At 44.4% G+C, this 16,243-nt stretch overlaps 1 protein-coding gene across 1 annotated transcript in view; it reads left to right on the top strand.

Annotated features, from left to right (window-relative positions):
* Window positions 1-10,390, top strand: part of T265_01760 (hypothetical protein) — a gene marked incomplete at both ends in the record, with an annotated part of 119,993 nt that extends 109,603 nt beyond the window's left edge. The window contains 5 exons of the mRNA XM_009165850.1: window positions 2,439-2,637; window positions 3,725-3,962; window positions 8,612-8,817; window positions 9,017-9,099; window positions 9,452-10,390. Coding sequence (XP_009164114.1) covers window positions 2,439-2,637; window positions 3,725-3,962; window positions 8,612-8,817; window positions 9,017-9,099; window positions 9,452-10,037 — 1,312 coding nt within the window. The remainder of the gene's footprint in view (window positions 1-2,438; window positions 2,638-3,724; window positions 3,963-8,611; window positions 8,818-9,016; window positions 9,100-9,451) is intronic.
* Between the last annotated feature and the right edge of the window lie 5,853 nt (window positions 10,391-16,243).

Raw genomic sequence — 16,243 nt, 5'->3', positions numbered from 1 at the left:
GACGTGTCGTAGCGATGGTGACCTTGGTGATGCGTCACTCTCCGCACATGTGCTTTTTTCATGTCTGGGCGCGTCCTGACAGGTCGAGGAATACTCTGGAGGGTCCATCAGGGTTTTCGCTCCTTCTGGGGTCCATCATTTAGACTAAACATCGAAATAGGCGGGTATTGACGAGAGATTCAGTTGAATTTCAGCTGGATCCACCGTTCATACATAACTTCAGTATGATGTCCAAATAAGAAAAGGGGGGTGAGGGCTATGTCTGCCTGATGAACTTGAAGAAAGCCTTATCTGGTTGTGGGGCTATCCAGAGATTTCATCGACCCTAGGAGCGGAATTGAAGCTTATCCGAATATCTTGAATATCGCTCTAACCGAAACACGGGGTAACCTTTGTTTAGCGTGTTTAGCCGATGAAAATAATAAACAGTGCGAATTAGAGGATTCCATTTTTTAGCTTTTAGTTGGTAAAGAGGTTTGCAATGCCCAAGCAACAGGGACATTTGATTGTCCAGAAGCGGATGGACAAAAGAGAGAAATCGTGCGGGTACGGTCAAACGCCAAGGGGTTTTTAAATGAATAGTAGTAAAGAGCGTGTCAACCCTGAACTGTTCTGGTATTTGGACTTAATTTGGACTGGACCCGGCCATTTGTGCACTCGTTCAGGTGCTTAACGAATCTGTGTAGATGAGCGATGCAGGACACAACCTCTAGTGTGTCACTTAAAGGTCAAATGTTGTGGGTTGAATGGGGAAAATAGGAAATCCAGCAAACCGGTCCCTCCCCTGTTCTAGCATGCATCGGTGGAAAGATGAATAGTAACCACGTCACCCTGATCACGTCTCACTAAGCTTGACAATTTAATTATGGGGAATGAATATTTTGAAGGAATGAGCTTTTAACCTTGTACAAGTTGAGACCCCCTTTTGGCACTCGATAATGCAAGGTATCACTGCCGTATCATTAATCTAGCATATCAAAAATACAGAGTGAATAGGTGACTCAAGCAAATCTGTCATTTTCCTTCATAATTCAGATGTGTTCTTCTGAACCAATCAGATGCTAGATTGGCAAAGGGCAACATTCCCCGACTCGAAACGGACTTACTTAAGAGATTCAGATTTCTTAACTGAAAATCACGAGAAGACTCCAACTTATTTGAATTTTTCTTGGTCTTACAGCTAATTTTTTTCTACAAGACTGCCACAGAAGTATAGAAGCAATTGAAAAGCGTTACCATTTCTACCACTACGGAATGTCCCTGTTGGTAACGAGCTCCAAGTTGCAGCCTAAAATCATCAGGTGTGCCACAACCGGGGGTGAAAGGAGGTATCTAAGTGCTTTCATATCCGAATCAGAAGGTTCTTTCAACTATAGACATATTACACTACTCACAAGGTTGCTGAAAACTCTGACAGCCCACGGTCGGTTTCGCCCTTCTTAAGGCTCATCAGGTAGGCGCAGTCCCCGAGTTTCTCCATCAACCTTATGTTTTACTTGAAACTAAATTGCACGAAATTAACGAAGTACACTCATTTGAAATCAAGTTCGATTTTGCGGGAGACTCACCTGGAATCCAGCTGAATCTCTCGTTTCCAGGCAACTGGATGTGCTACACCAGGCCGCCTCATGTTTCAGTAAACGAAGCTACAGCGTTTGAATCGACCGCAAAAGCATAAATCCTTTACAATTTTACTGCCCAGTGGGTCGCCAATCGACAAAAATAGCCTGGTGCATAGTCAACGCATAGGTCGTGTACTACTACAAAGTAGACGCTGTTACCACCCTTCTGATAGACAAACTAGTTGTACCATGATGTTTTAGACTCTGTCTTCGAAGGAAAAAACGGAGTTCCGCAACCAGAATCTCCTGGGACGCAAAACTTTAATGCCGAAAACTAACCATTAGGTTGATTTCCATGATCCAGGATTTTGGTCTTCTAATGGGATACAAAAGCGGACTTTAAAAATTGGCACACTCTAAGCAACTAGCAGCTAGTCCGTGGTGAATACTTACATCCACAGAAAACCCATTTGAATAAAATGTTTGCTCCCAAATTCATCACTCATCCTGATGACCACGAGGTCTGACATTCTTATCAAGCAGTCCACTAAAAACTAATCCAGGTTTTTCTGTACCGAAACTAGCACTTTCACTGAGGGAACGACATCTTAACGCACAAATCATGTCAAAACCTAATTACCAAAGGTTTATGTGGTATTCATCACCTCACGATCCATTGGGAAGAGGTAAATCGATCATGCCTTCTTTTTTGTGTAATCGAGTACTCGTTTTGCGCGCCTCATTATGGATGCTGAAAAATTCCAGAAAGTTTATCTATCTTCTGGGTTTTTTTACAATCTGAAATGGGTCGATAACCTCGTTAGGCGCAGGGTATAACGCGTGCAAGTGACACCTCTTCTCCTATTCCTGCTCCAGTCACACATTCGAACGCGAAGAGTTTCTCGGTGGAGTGGTACTCATATTACAAATCGCTCACGTGATGAGGACCGACTATGGGAAGTACAACTGTACCGTTAGAAATGGATACGGATCTGACTGGAAACTGATTGAACTTAGTCAACAAGGTGAGTGGTATGACAATGATGTGACTGGTCTAACTAATCAACAACAAACAGTTGGGATTTGATTCATTATGGGTTAATGTCACACTGTGTTACACGATTGCACCAGATTGCTTGCTATAAATCCGCCAGACAGTTGGCTGAAATGTTTTTGATGACAGATTCGAAAATCTGATACCAAATGAGTATAAAGCCGCTCCATTCCTCCGTTCTGTAGGCCGAACCGCAGCGAAGCAACTGTGTTATAAGTCGTCCGACGTCTCATGCACTGTTTTGTGAGAATCTCGAAACATCCACGATAGTTTTCTCCGTTCGTATATTTAAAAACCAGCTTTACTGACGATACTGCTTCAGTTGTTTTGTTCATTTAAACAATTTAATAGGGTTCCGGGCTAAGTTGTGTTATGGTATCGTGTGACTGTTAGAGAAGCCTCGCGGAGAGTAACTGCTCCTCTTGAGAGACCACAACAAATCATACAATATATACTACTTAGTTAGAATTTCTCCTTAAAGAAGGGCTACCCCAGGAGTGGCCTAAGTTGCTTTGTAGCATAAGGGACAAAGAACCATCGGCGATATTTTCCAGCTCACTGATAGTTGAGTTTTATTCAGAACTCAGAATCCCTTCAGTGTGTAGCTGCCCCGTTTCCCGTATCCCCAAAGCAACATTTGATGCGCGCTGACTGACAATGCCATCATCTTCCCCAAAGCTTGCCTCTATCGTCCTCTCTTCAACATGGCTAAATATATGCCGATATCCTCTCATGGCAAACTGATTTCCTACTCTCGATTCTACCATAAATAGTTTGGCGACTGTTTATCGTCCTTTCCCCACAGCCTGTTGGATGGACGTCCAACCTTCACTTTACTTGACCTGACAGCAATTTTCTGTTTCACCGGATCAAAATCCAGTTTTGGTTGAGTTCACCTTATCGGCAAGAGGCGCTGCTATCTGACTAAAACGTTACACCTTAGCTTTGTTTCGCCCGAGTTAAACCGGAAATCAGATGGGCAAAGTCCAAAGACAAATAGTGTCATATCCTAGTGCGTAATGGTAGAAGCCAATAAATCGCGGCGACTTTATGACTGTTTTCCGCTCCCTGCTGACCCATTTGTCTCGACGTATTTGCAAGTGACGAGATGAACATTTTTCACCTTATTATACACCATCGCTTGGTTCTCCACACGGAAGGCGAGATGGCCCAAGTGGTCAGAGCGGAATTTACTGACCGGAAGGTCCGTGGTTCGAACCCGAACTCCGCCTCTTCACTTCCCCTGTCTAGGCTTGGGCAACCTGGCAGTATCCCAGCCCTCGTGATTCCTTCGGGTGGCATGTCAACTAGGCACCGGAAGGGTGCTACAGCTGAACGCTCTCCATGTGAGTAGTAACAGACTGGAAACTGTCCCAGACGCGCATGACGGCGACAGGAGACTAATCGTTACCATTTGTATAAGTCCGCTAAACTGGACCACTTTCTTTATACGATTGTCAGTCCCTGTAGAATCCTACTCTTCTTGTCAGTCAAAAATGTAAACCTTCCGGCCGTGCTTAGTTCCTAGGCGACGCAAATAAATTTGGTCGCTGCTAGGCGCCAACGGTTGCAGCTTTTGCAACAAATTCCCACGTACTTTGTTTCACAAATACTGAATTACTAGCATACGCGTTTCGTGCATGCATAATGACTGTCTTCTAAAAATGGCGATTTCAAGCATTCCTTTTTTCAACATCACAGCTTGCTGACCAATTACACAGTACGTATATGGTTTATAACAAAATAAGAAAATGGTTCAGCTGTAACGCCTCTTCGGTGCCAAGCCACCCGAATGGACCATGCGGACTGAGATACTGCCCAGTTGCTCAAGTCTAGCTACGACCACGCGAGGTGCAGAGTTCGAGTTCGAACCACGGGCCCTGTGGTCTGTAGGTCCGCTGCCTAACCACTGAGCTATCTCAGTCCAGCTGATTGCAGTAAACTCTGCATTTCTCATTCTCCTAGGGACTCAACAGATTGAGCTACTTCCCTAAACTCCATAAGCCTGAGTTTCTACTTTTTCTAGCAAGCGTGATGAACCAACCCTAATTTCCCGCGAACTTTGGCTCCCATCTACTCGACTTATAACTGGAAAAGGATACTAGTTTGAATCGAATGTGTACTCTCAGCAGAAGTGGCGGAGGGTTGTTTTAAGAGGCCTCTGTGTTGTGCCTTGTCGGACGATCGTGCAATTCAGTGTCGATCCCTTGGCTTCCTGCTCCGCCCACTATGGTATATCAAAAGGTACGGTAGCTCTACACAACCTTTTATGGAGACAAAAGGAGAACCATCACATATGTATTTATAGAGTGATCACAGCGTTCCGCAAGGTCGTGCTAGAAGCACCGTGAGGGGGGCGAGAAGCGTCCAGTCAAGGATGTCCGACCCGGATTGGCTGGCAATCTGACCAATCAGGGCATGCCTTCGTTTGGTCCGCCTCCTGCACGCGACATCCGTCCAAATGATGTGGTGTTCGTTTGTTGGGGGCGACTGGCCTCCGAACACTCTGTGAGACAGACTGCGAGACTGTGCTCAGAAGACACTGAGGTGAACGATGCAGAAATGGGAGATCTTCATTACCGTTGCTATAGATCACTCTACGTGTAGCATATAGTGTAAACCGTCCCAAGCATCCCTCAGTAATAAGGAAGAAATTTTTCCGATTGCTGACAAGCCGAAATTAATAGAGAGCGTTATCCACCGTGTTAACGGAGCTTACTTAAACTGCTTGTCCACCGCCTATAGGTCATCGTCGGACTACTCAACTTAAATGCTCAGTGTTGTGAGTGAAGTACGCACTGTCATCCATAAGCGTGGTGTCTGTTGGCTTCCTTCGTTTTTCACTATGAGTTCCAGAAATGAAGCTGCTGGGCAGATAGGATGTTGTGTTGAAAGCCTGTAGATTTTAGATCTCGCAGGTAGTTAAAACACAGACAACTTACAGGATGGCCATAGTTTACGTGTCATACTAAAGAGCACGGAGAACATGGGTTTGAAGTGTCCTTGAGATGCTATCATTCCAAGTATACCTACGAATTGTTGTCGCTCAGTTCTCATATTGGTCGAATTCCGTTTGCTTTCTTTCTCTTTCCCTCCNATTCCGCTACGTTTATTGGTGGATCCGCTATCGCTGTTGGAATTCTCATCGTGGTCGGACTGATTATTCTCTGTGCTTGTCGTCAAAGGATCTGTGGAGGAAAGTATACAAAAGGTAGCTGTGATTGTCTATCCTCATCACTTGCTCTCTCCGTATCTTTGTGCGGTTATTGTGATCATCACCAGAGGTAGCGACATCAGTCTTTACACTGCCGTACAATTGCAAAGTTGTTTTAATCATGCTTAAACCTTGAAAAGAAGAGAAAAAATGAGCGATGAAGAGATTTGGGGCCAGCTGATTGCCAGCATTCTCCCAAACGTTCAGTCTGGAAAGTAACTGACGGCACACACACCACTGTGATTCATTGATTGCCACTTAATGCAGTCGCTCCAGCCGATCGCATGAAGGCCATGGCGAACCCAGCAATACCTCAACTCTTCATCATCTCTTTGACACTGTTCTTCCAAGCTATACATTGCCCACCTCGCGGTTGGTGCCATTCTGAAGGAGGAACGCAGCGCAACACTCGTCTGGGCTCAGGCACCTCAGCAGATGATACAGTTGTCTTGATTGTTCTACACGGACGAATGTATTCCCCCTTCAAGAAGTGATAGTCCATGAGGGTCTGTGGAAGATCAATCCGAAACGGAAGATCCAATGTGCAGTGTGCTTCATATTCATGACTGGGCTTCATATCGGATTCGACTACACATTTAAATAGGATGAATGGTGCTGTCAGGATTCACGGGAGTTTCTAATGAGAAAGATGTTCCTGCCTTTTTGTAGGTTTCCATATCATGTCTGATAGCCCATCTTTTGGAACCAGTCATAGTCGTCCCTTCTGGTAGGCCACGCACTAAAGTGCCACTTTTATGCAATGGCGATACGAAACAGTTCGTTTTCAAGACAGCCGTGATTTATGTCTGCAATGTGCATCCTTTCCATTTCGGTCTGTTCTGTCGCACCAATCTTTAGCGGTTTACATCTTATTGGGACAGTTTCGGTGCAACCTTTTCTGCGGTACTGGAGTCAGCCTACTGTGGGTCGATACTCTCCGTCCCAACTTCTTTTGAGGAAGATGATTTGCGTCTTCTTCGATACATAAGATACATTGGTTATGTCTTTAGGTGAAACAGCTACACCAAAACTGGCAAACCGTTCAACTGGGTTGGACAACCAATCAGACCAGAAGAAGACAGCATATAAGCAGACCAATCAGGAGGAAGCCGTCCGACGAGCCAACCGGAGGCAAGGTAACCTAACCACAGGGCAGCACAAATCGCAGACGGACCAATGAAATTATGACAAAGCTGTTCCTTAACCAGTTGGTCACATCAGGAGATATCAATTACTCTCTTCTGAACTGCATAAGCGCAGGCAAGTGAGGAGAAAGTACCCACTCAACCGCTCACTGATGGTGCCTTTACGATTGGTGGCGAAAATTTCGCAATAAAACTGCCACGCTTGGCAAACAGATCAACAGCCAGATGATCCACAACCAGTTAACTAACATGAGTTACTAACATTTCAAACCGGTTGGCTGTTTACTCGGTGCGGTCGAGTGTAACTCAACGGTAAGAGGCGCCGGAACGATCATGGGTTTGCGGAGGTAAATGGTGATAGCCTCAAAATTCATGGACCTATCTTGTCCGGGCGCTTGTGGTACCTGCTCCAAGGTTTGAAGTGCAGCCCTTCGTTTAAAAACATGCCTCATTTCGACTAGACATGATAATGTGGCTCCCACCTTCAATTCGGGAAATTTTTTTTCAGGCATCGTACGAGCGGTACTTCGCTTTCGAGTCTCCAAACTCTGTGAACCATTCTGAATTGTTGTCACATCGGTATTGTTCCTTTATTATTGCCCGTTTGGTTGCATGTTCACTTTCGAATATAGTCTTTAATTTCATTAGTTTCGATGTCCCGTGCAACATACTTTGAATTATGCCACAGTCCTTTGGGACTTCAAAACAATTTTAGACACAGAATGGTGCTTTGACTGAGTCTACCAGAGTTGAGCATTCAACACTATTACCCATCTCATAGATGGCCTACATCGGTTATCTGAAATCTGTAACGACCGTGATCTACGGATGCATCTCCACGAACTGACATGTGGTCTATCCTACGGCCCCATTAATGTGCGATTGTGATAGGTTGCTTCGGACATCTTCAACGGCCCCAGTTGATCGGTGTCACTTGCCATCCCGTCGAATGAATGTACCGATTCGGGTGTTGTCTCCGGAGTAGAGGATCATGACGCAATCATCCAAGGAACTGCACCGTTGCAAACTGATTTAACAGCCACTCATCTGGTCTGTTGCTGAATGTTGTTCTACTAACCAATATTGTGAATTTTCCTACCACAGCATCGCTGATGCCGTTCATCTCGATATAGCTTGATTTACTGAACTACGCATAGGCTATCGGGCCACTGCTTTATACGGCAAGTTCAGTTTCAATCTCAGTTTTTGGAAAATTAACCACATGTGTGGATAGGTTTCCTCTCCTCACACATGATATTTCGTGGGCCATTTTGAAGTGGTTATAACGCGCTCACCCAACCTGTAAGATGGTCAGTGTTCAACTCTCCGTATTGCCATGGATATACTCTGCCTTTGAATCAGAGTAAGGGAACAACTAGACCCTTTCCTCTGTTGGAATAATCAAATTAATTGTAATAGCACACAATGAGGACTGTTTAAACGACGGTGATAAGAATGCGACTTATACCCACTCGTGACTTGGAGAGTTGCCCATTTGATCTGGGAGACCAACCTGAATCTATCTCAGGCATTTAGCCATTGAAATTGCCTATTTCACAAACATTAGATCGCGATTTTCCCTATATCTTGTGGCATTAACTTAGCTATATCACCCGTTTGTCTTTTCGTCAAACAGCAGGTCGTCAAAACCAAAACAGCAGTACATCGATGCGGCCAGTGCAAGCCCCGTTCTCCGAATATGGGGTGATTAATTCGGAATTCAAAGCCCCCTTGTCCAGTCAGAATGGGTCTTACCGCTCGTCTTACAGTCCATGGTACCCAAATGCGACAGTACAACCACAGACATCATATATTGGTTGTGGCTCGGACACGGATGAGCAGGTAATCTTGCTGTGCTTACTGCATTTCAAATAAATTACGCTACTAACCGCATTTGAGTAGTTCGAATACTAAAGGATCGCTGAACCAGTCAAGCGCGCCAGAGAAATCTAGTTCTTCGAATCTAGTCCGTAGATGAGTTACACTACCTTCTGAGACACGCTTCCTGACGAATTCCCTTTTCCTCCCCCTCCAATTTCAGCGTTCCGTAACCAATGGCCCCCCGAAATTCAGCCAGGAGAAATATTTCTATGATGACTCCAAGGTTGACACTTGCCCAAACTCGTAAGTCGGAAGCGTTATTTCATCGGAAATGGCATCGATTGAACTCCATGAGGAGAGCACTCATAATGGCTTACATTTGAAGTCGTCATTAATCCACGCTCTCGTGTTCAATAGCATTCGTCGAGTGTACCTCGAATATTTATCAGAGCTTCATTCGGAGCGGTATTTTCTCTAGTGTGGAATAAAAGAGTAAATTTACAAAATGACTAACTTAGCCCTGTATTAAGAGAAAGTTAACTTGTGGTACTATGGGTATTTTGGAACACACTGGTACTGTTTTTTCCAAGTGCTTCAGTTTCTACCAGTTACTGACATGCAATTTCTCCGTTCTTCTCTCTATCAACCCAACTAGAAACATGCCACTTGGAATTTCTTCGGCATACTGTCCAAACATGTCCTCTTGTCAGCTCATTCAGCCGTTGTGCAATGGAGGGGGCTATATTTCCACCATCGATGCACGATTCTTACCAACCACACAGCCCACATACATCACTGGATGTCCAACTTTCATTTCTGGTGCAGCAATGGTTGGCGCGACAAATCAACCAGATTTTATCCCAGAAACCATCAGTTTACAGCCTTTGGATTCGCTCGGTGGTGGATGTTTGTTCACCACTGCAGACGGACACCAAGTAACCACAGTGCCGCAAATTGCCACTCTGGACTTGACCAACGGTATGCCGCATCATCTGACAACACCAAGTATTTACTCCGGCGACGCAGCCAGTGGAACCAGTTCAGTGGACCAAGTACAAAGCTATATGAACCACAATAAGGGCGAGCTGTCGGACAATGCCCGGTCCCCATCGCACTCTGGCAGTGGCAGTATGCAGTTTCGGCAACAGACGGTAAATTTGCCGTCGTCTATCACCTTGGGGGTTCAGCCAGAACTACACGGAATTAGTTACGTCATCAACGAGCACACGACCAACGTTTGATGACCTAAAGCAAACTCGTGGAGTTCATCAACCCGCTGCCAGTAGCAAAATATCAGACTTCGTTTGAGTGCCTTACAAACCGTGAGCTCAGAGTGCGTGCTGCGCTATCCACCCTTTTGGTACTTTCCCATTTCGATGTGAATTCAGCAAAACTTGCCAAATTTCGTTCGTTCTTACTTCTGTCTTCCAACGAAACTTATGTTATTGCAGATAATCCGGTTAATTCAGAATACACACACATCCACTGTTCATTTTACGCCTGTTATGCCCAAACAGTACTCCGCAAATTTGTTTTAAATAACTGCTGGCGCAACATTGCCTCCTTTCTTGTCCAATCAATTTTAACCCACTCTTTTTAGAACAGTCAGAAGTTTAAAAGTTTTGTAAATAATACGTTCAGCGAAATCAACCTTTGTTCAAGAACTCTTGTTTCTTCACATTCAAGGTAAGGTGTGATCCATAACAGTGCTGCTCATATCGAGCCATGCGAATGTCCAGGAACGCCGTCAAAAAAGTTTGCATCAAACGGACTTCTAATTGTACCTCTTGGGGCTGCCATTTTTGTTCGTCTGTTTGTAGGTCGGTAGCGCACCATGGCTAAGAGCGATGACAATCGGTTTTACGGTTTAGTTCTAGCAGTCCTCCATGAATTGAGTGTAAACAGGCAACGAAGCATTCGTGGACCAGTTCATTGTCCTTTCCGTTCAGAAAGCGTCCTGGTTGGAAATACTTGCTTTGACGAGTAATCGTACAGTCATGACGTCGCTCCGGTCGCTCTGGTAATCATGACGTCGACTTAGGTTTCTCTGGGACGGCATGAGGGAATCCTACTTCCGGAAAAACAGTGTTGCACCTTGGACCATGAAATTTTATGGGTCATCCGTTTCAACAGAAGTAACTCTAGAGTAATTATCGTTTTTTCGCGTACCCTCGGATACGAATTACTAGTGAGGATATTCACAAAAGTCGATGTGAAGCGATAAGTAAGGTTAGACGAGTAAAGTGCATATTGCAATTCGTCGTTCAGCTGTAGCACCATTTTGGCGCCTAACTGCCGTGCCACCAGAAGGAAGCATGAAAGCTGGGATACTGTTTGGTTGAGCAAGCCTAGGAAGGGGAAGTCGAGAGGCAGTTGTCTAGTTCGATCCAAAGACCTTCCGGTTAGTAAATTCGCGCCGTGACCACTGAGCTACCTCGGCCCATTGTCACTGCTCTTTCGTCCAGGCTAAACAATCGATATAAGTCAAACACAATGTGATCATCTGCTGACGCGTTATCTATTCTTATGAATGCAAACTGTATTCACCGTGCTGACACGGATCACTAATTTGCCCACAACAAACGTTCAGCCTGATTATCATGGTACGATGCTGACCTTGAGACCGCGATTGCTCTCCGCTTTCTGGGCTGGTTGTGGATAAGGCTCACTGTCTTGCGTGCTGCTGGTGCACTTTTATGACCGGTAATACATCAGCAACAGACACTTCTTTGTTCCACTTGTCGCGGTTGATTTATGAGTCCTCGTTTTATCAAACGAAAGCATCCGCATTCTATCCCGTTAGTACCGGCAGTCTCGTCGGCATGATGAGACGTTTCGGTAAAACCTTCATAGGCAAGCTTTCGCAAAGAGCCAACCTTAACGAGAAGTGAGAAAATATAGTTCTTGTAATAGAAAACTACTGATGGAAGGGAAGCTAAGTACGACCAGGAAGTGGTTGGTTTTCTTTGGAAAATTCGGCACACGTACAAAATGGAAACAACACAGCTTTGCGTGTTTTAGGTAGAGAAGCCCAAAATCTATACACACTTTGACTAACTGCGCGAAAGAGGGGGGAAATGTCATCTATTTGAGACCTTTGATGAGAATTGAAAATGCTTGGAATGGGTTAGCTAGCTGGTTGCAAATCAGGTTGGAATAACAACGCTTCCCAGCTCAAAACCCAGATTTATAAGGCACAACTCAGTTGATTTTCTCAACACATTTTATGTCATTGATCTCGACCGGTCGCTTTTGCAAGCTTTTGCGCTTCGAGGGACTCCATTCTGAGAAGTTTCGGTCCTTTGACAGGTAAAAGTTTCGGCATACAGAGCATCGGACTTATGTTCGCCTTTTCATGTATCATTCCAATTTGTGGTAGCACATAGTTGAATGGACCTCCACTGCCGATTTCATCAGCTTTTGTTTCAGACATTTATCGTTTGGAACAGCTAAAAAGGAAAAGAGAAAGTGTTCACAAAGGAAACTTCAAGATGGAGAAACTGAGACAGTGACAGGACTTTAAGAGTTTAGTCATCTCCCTGGAGTGGTCCAAGACTTATTTCGTGTAATATTGTACTTGGAACAAGACTGCTCTGAGGATGACGGTCTAACGATCTGCTTTCAAAACACTTTGCACGGTGAGACATGCTTCCTTCTAGGAAAAGTGCCTTCAAGGAAAAGACGTGGAAAGCCAGGTTGGAAAGTACCTTCTCTACAAGTGGCATCTCATTCTTGGACTACAGCTTTGCTCACTCAGGTGATGAGGGGAATATGAATGAAATCCGTAATATCACTTTAGAGCAGACTTCTGTGGTGCGTATATTGGAGAAAAGAGTCACTCTTCGCCTGAAACTGACACTGTGGTGTATGAGCAGGAGTGTGCTTACCTCCGTCATAACACCGCACCTCAAGTGCCTATTTCATGGCTAAAACCTATGATAAATCATATCAGAACATCCTGCCAGCTCAAGCAAACAGAGGACACTGTCACAGTCAGCATATTATGAAAGAATGCTTTATACTGCTTTTCAAGATTACCAGGCGTACAATAACAGTCCAACTAGAAGACCTCAAGGTTGAAATTTGTCTCTGATCCCAGAGAATGCATATTTTGAATCATGAACAGACTGCAGTATCCTAATACATTTCCTAACACATCCATGTGCCCGAAAATGAGAGCCGACAACCCCACCGGCATGCATGCTGGGTGTTTTTTTCATTTGAAGTAACTGCGGCACAGCCAAATGCCCGTTTTATAATCACTTCGTCACTAATCCGTTGACACCAGATAACGCATCGGAGGTCCAGGTCGCCTCACACTATCATTTATTTTTGAAGAGCATGGTCATAATCACTTAGTCACTAATCCGTTGACACCAGGTAACGCATCGGTGGTTCAGGTCGCCTCACATCACCTGTCCGCAGATACCACTTCTCGCAGCCATACAACAGCAACGCAGCCCTTGCTGTAGCCTAGAACAGGTGACTCTGCAGATCCAGCGTTATGCTTTTTTGATGCCACAAGTAGCGCACGTTAGCTAATGTGATTTGAGCCCTTGAGATTCGTATTCTGACTTCATCAGACATATTTTCTTCAGAGTTAATACAACAATCAAATTATGTAAAATTCTTCACAACCTCTGGTGATTCTCCTTCTAAGGGTACGTTCAGAGTCTATAGGTTCCAAAGCATGACTTTGCACTTTGAAGATGCAAGGCGCGTGCCAAATAGTGATATGACGGTTTTCAGTTCATTCAAGAAGGTTTGCGCTTTGCTTTAGATGCCTCTCTAAAGTTTTTTGATACCAGCACCTGGTTTGCAAAGCAAATAAGTGAATAAAGCACGTTATCTGGAGTCGGAAAGAGCAAGGAATCCGGATTGTTATCTCATCGTACCCTAATCGGACAAATTTCAGCTACTAATCTAAATAATTATGCTTTTTCAGGTGACGCTTTAAAAGAAGACGGATTCGGAATACGACTGGTTTTCAAGGCAGGATGCGGTAACGTATATAATGGTTGAAGGCCTTCTGAATGGCTCGGGTAGACGATATACATCTCTAGCCTTTCATGGTGTATAGGTCGTTCACTGGGGTTTGGATGAATGTGTCGTCCACATGACAATTTTTGACTGGCTTAATTGCTTTTCGATCAACAGGAGTAAACAGTTGCATTCAAAATTCTAGATTAACTCTTGAGGAACTTGAAGAAGTCCCCCGATAGTTTACTTCCAATAAACAACACACGTTGAATCATCATAAACAGTTAGTCGAACTGAGTTGTTGAGGTGTTGTTAAAGCACGCCAGTCAAAATACGCTCTAAAAGACTCACAATAGGCACGCTCCTAAAATACGAACACCGATAGCCGACAGAAGGTACTCAAATTGGTTGCTTGTCAAATCAATGCAACTCTTAGATATGTGGGCAAAATCAATGGAAGTCTAGCCACATGCAGGACATAAAAGGCATAAGTTACTGTATCCGACCAATAGGGTCCAAACGTTGTTCACTGGCTGATTTGCTGATTACGCAAATGCACTGTCTAATACCACCGCAATAACTAATGATCACGTTTAGGTGTATAAGTGATTACAAAAAAGTAATCCGCCTAGAATGACGTCGTACAGGAGGACAACTAGAGCTTAGCTATCTACAATGAAGGCCGACACCAAGCTAGATAGTTTTTGAGTAGTCTAGTCAAACAGTGTGGGAGCCTTGGTGCTGATTGTGCAGCAATGGTAGCAGAAAGCTTAAATCAAGTGAACGGATCATGCCCTCGCTTCTTCCGCAGGTAGCAGAGAAATTCAACCTGTGTTCGTCACTTAATTACCATTGAGTCAAACCGTCCGAACTCTAAACCTTTGCTACGCTCAGGTATCAGCCACTTTAAAGGATTGACTGAGCAGATGTTTGGAGCCTTTAGATTTTAGTATGGACTATTGATTCTCAAAGCCTGTTGCAGGACGCTATTTTACACCAAAAAAGTCGGTGGACGTAAGACAACCCGTCCACTCATTGTACTTAAAGCACGTACTATAACTTCTTCGTGAAGTGTATTGTATTTTAGCTAGCAAATGCAGATACTTCTGGGTACACGTTTTGACTCACCATCTTGGAAACAAAACCGGAGTTCTTCTTGCTGTAGCTTCATTCGAGTTAAAGGAAGGCGTGCAGTTCAACATCTCTGTTTACATCTCTGTTTACTTAGCTTTCAGGGGAACTCGGACCCTTTATTTGTGCCAGTACTATTTAGGTCCTCAGGTTGCGCTATAAAACCATTCTTAGATGGCCTCCATCCTTCACCGAGGAAAATAGTGTGGTGCAGAAGAGGCAGGTGAAAAAGTTATTTTGCCTTCATTTCTAGCGTCTTGGTGCCCGGCAAGTCACTTTTTGTTCAATATCCCGCGTACTGATATGGCATACTTGGGATGCCCGGACCAACTCTTAAGAACTAAGCTCTGGTTTTCCCAGTGGTTCGTATAAGATGTTACACTTATATGACACTAGAAACTGAACGTGCCAGTAATAAGCTATGCAAGTCCAAAACAGTCCGGTGAACAAAAGTTAAATTGGTATACTCAGCATGGTTCCCAATCTCTTATATATTTCTAAGCTGTGAGAACTCGCCGTAATTGTGAACCAGTGGTGTTAAAACGGACGAAAGAATAATAAACACTAGTCCGTGTGGTCCATTTGATCCGGGTGACTTGGAGGGTTTGAGTCCGGTCAAGCTGAGTTAAACTTAGCGTGGATTACTGAATGTCTTTCAGATGGTCAATTTAGCTTCTTTATCATCCTGCTTTGTCTGAGCCTTTCTCGGAATTCGCGCCGGTTTTATCAGGAGACTTCAGCTAATTTTTCTGTCAACGATTACGGTGACGTCAGGTCCTGTAATGACTGTTCCCGCCCGAGCTACCGTTTTCTCGGATTATTCCAACAGCTTCTTGTAGTTTACTCTATCGTGAATATGACTGCCTCCAGTTCGTTCGTCCTTCCGCGGGTTTTCGGTATAATAAGATGTATTGAATTCTTACTTTTATTCTTCTGGTATCCAGAGGGTTCGTGTAATGTTTCCACCGGGTTCTTCAGCGGAGTGTAATAGTTTCTGTTGAATCCGTGTCCACAATAAAGCGTGATACACAGACCAAGGTGGAGGCGTTTCAAGCTCCACCGCAACCGGATTCTTGATTTTAACATTATCCGATTAATTACTAGCCATCACGTTAATGGTACACATGCCATTATTACTTAGTTTAGTGTTGACAAAGTGATGGTGGTTGTGTGCCTGTAGGTCCATTTTACATCATCATTCAAAGGAGACAACCATGGACAGTCTGGTTAGTTTAGATGCGGTAAAATCCTGGACCATGGGGTAAGTCTGGGGGTGGGTGGAATCAAATACCCTCCCACGATTAGACGCCTAGCCCCAGTCGGAAACAATGTGTGG

The sequence above is a fragment of the Opisthorchis viverrini genome, assembly GCF_000715545.1.
Source record: "Opisthorchis viverrini unplaced genomic scaffold opera_v5_19, whole genome shotgun sequence".
NCBI classification, from domain to species: Eukaryota; Metazoa; Platyhelminthes; class Trematoda; order Opisthorchiida; family Opisthorchiidae; genus Opisthorchis; species Opisthorchis viverrini.
Note: the sequence above shows the minus strand (reverse complement) of the source record. Positions and strands in the feature narration are given on the sequence as shown.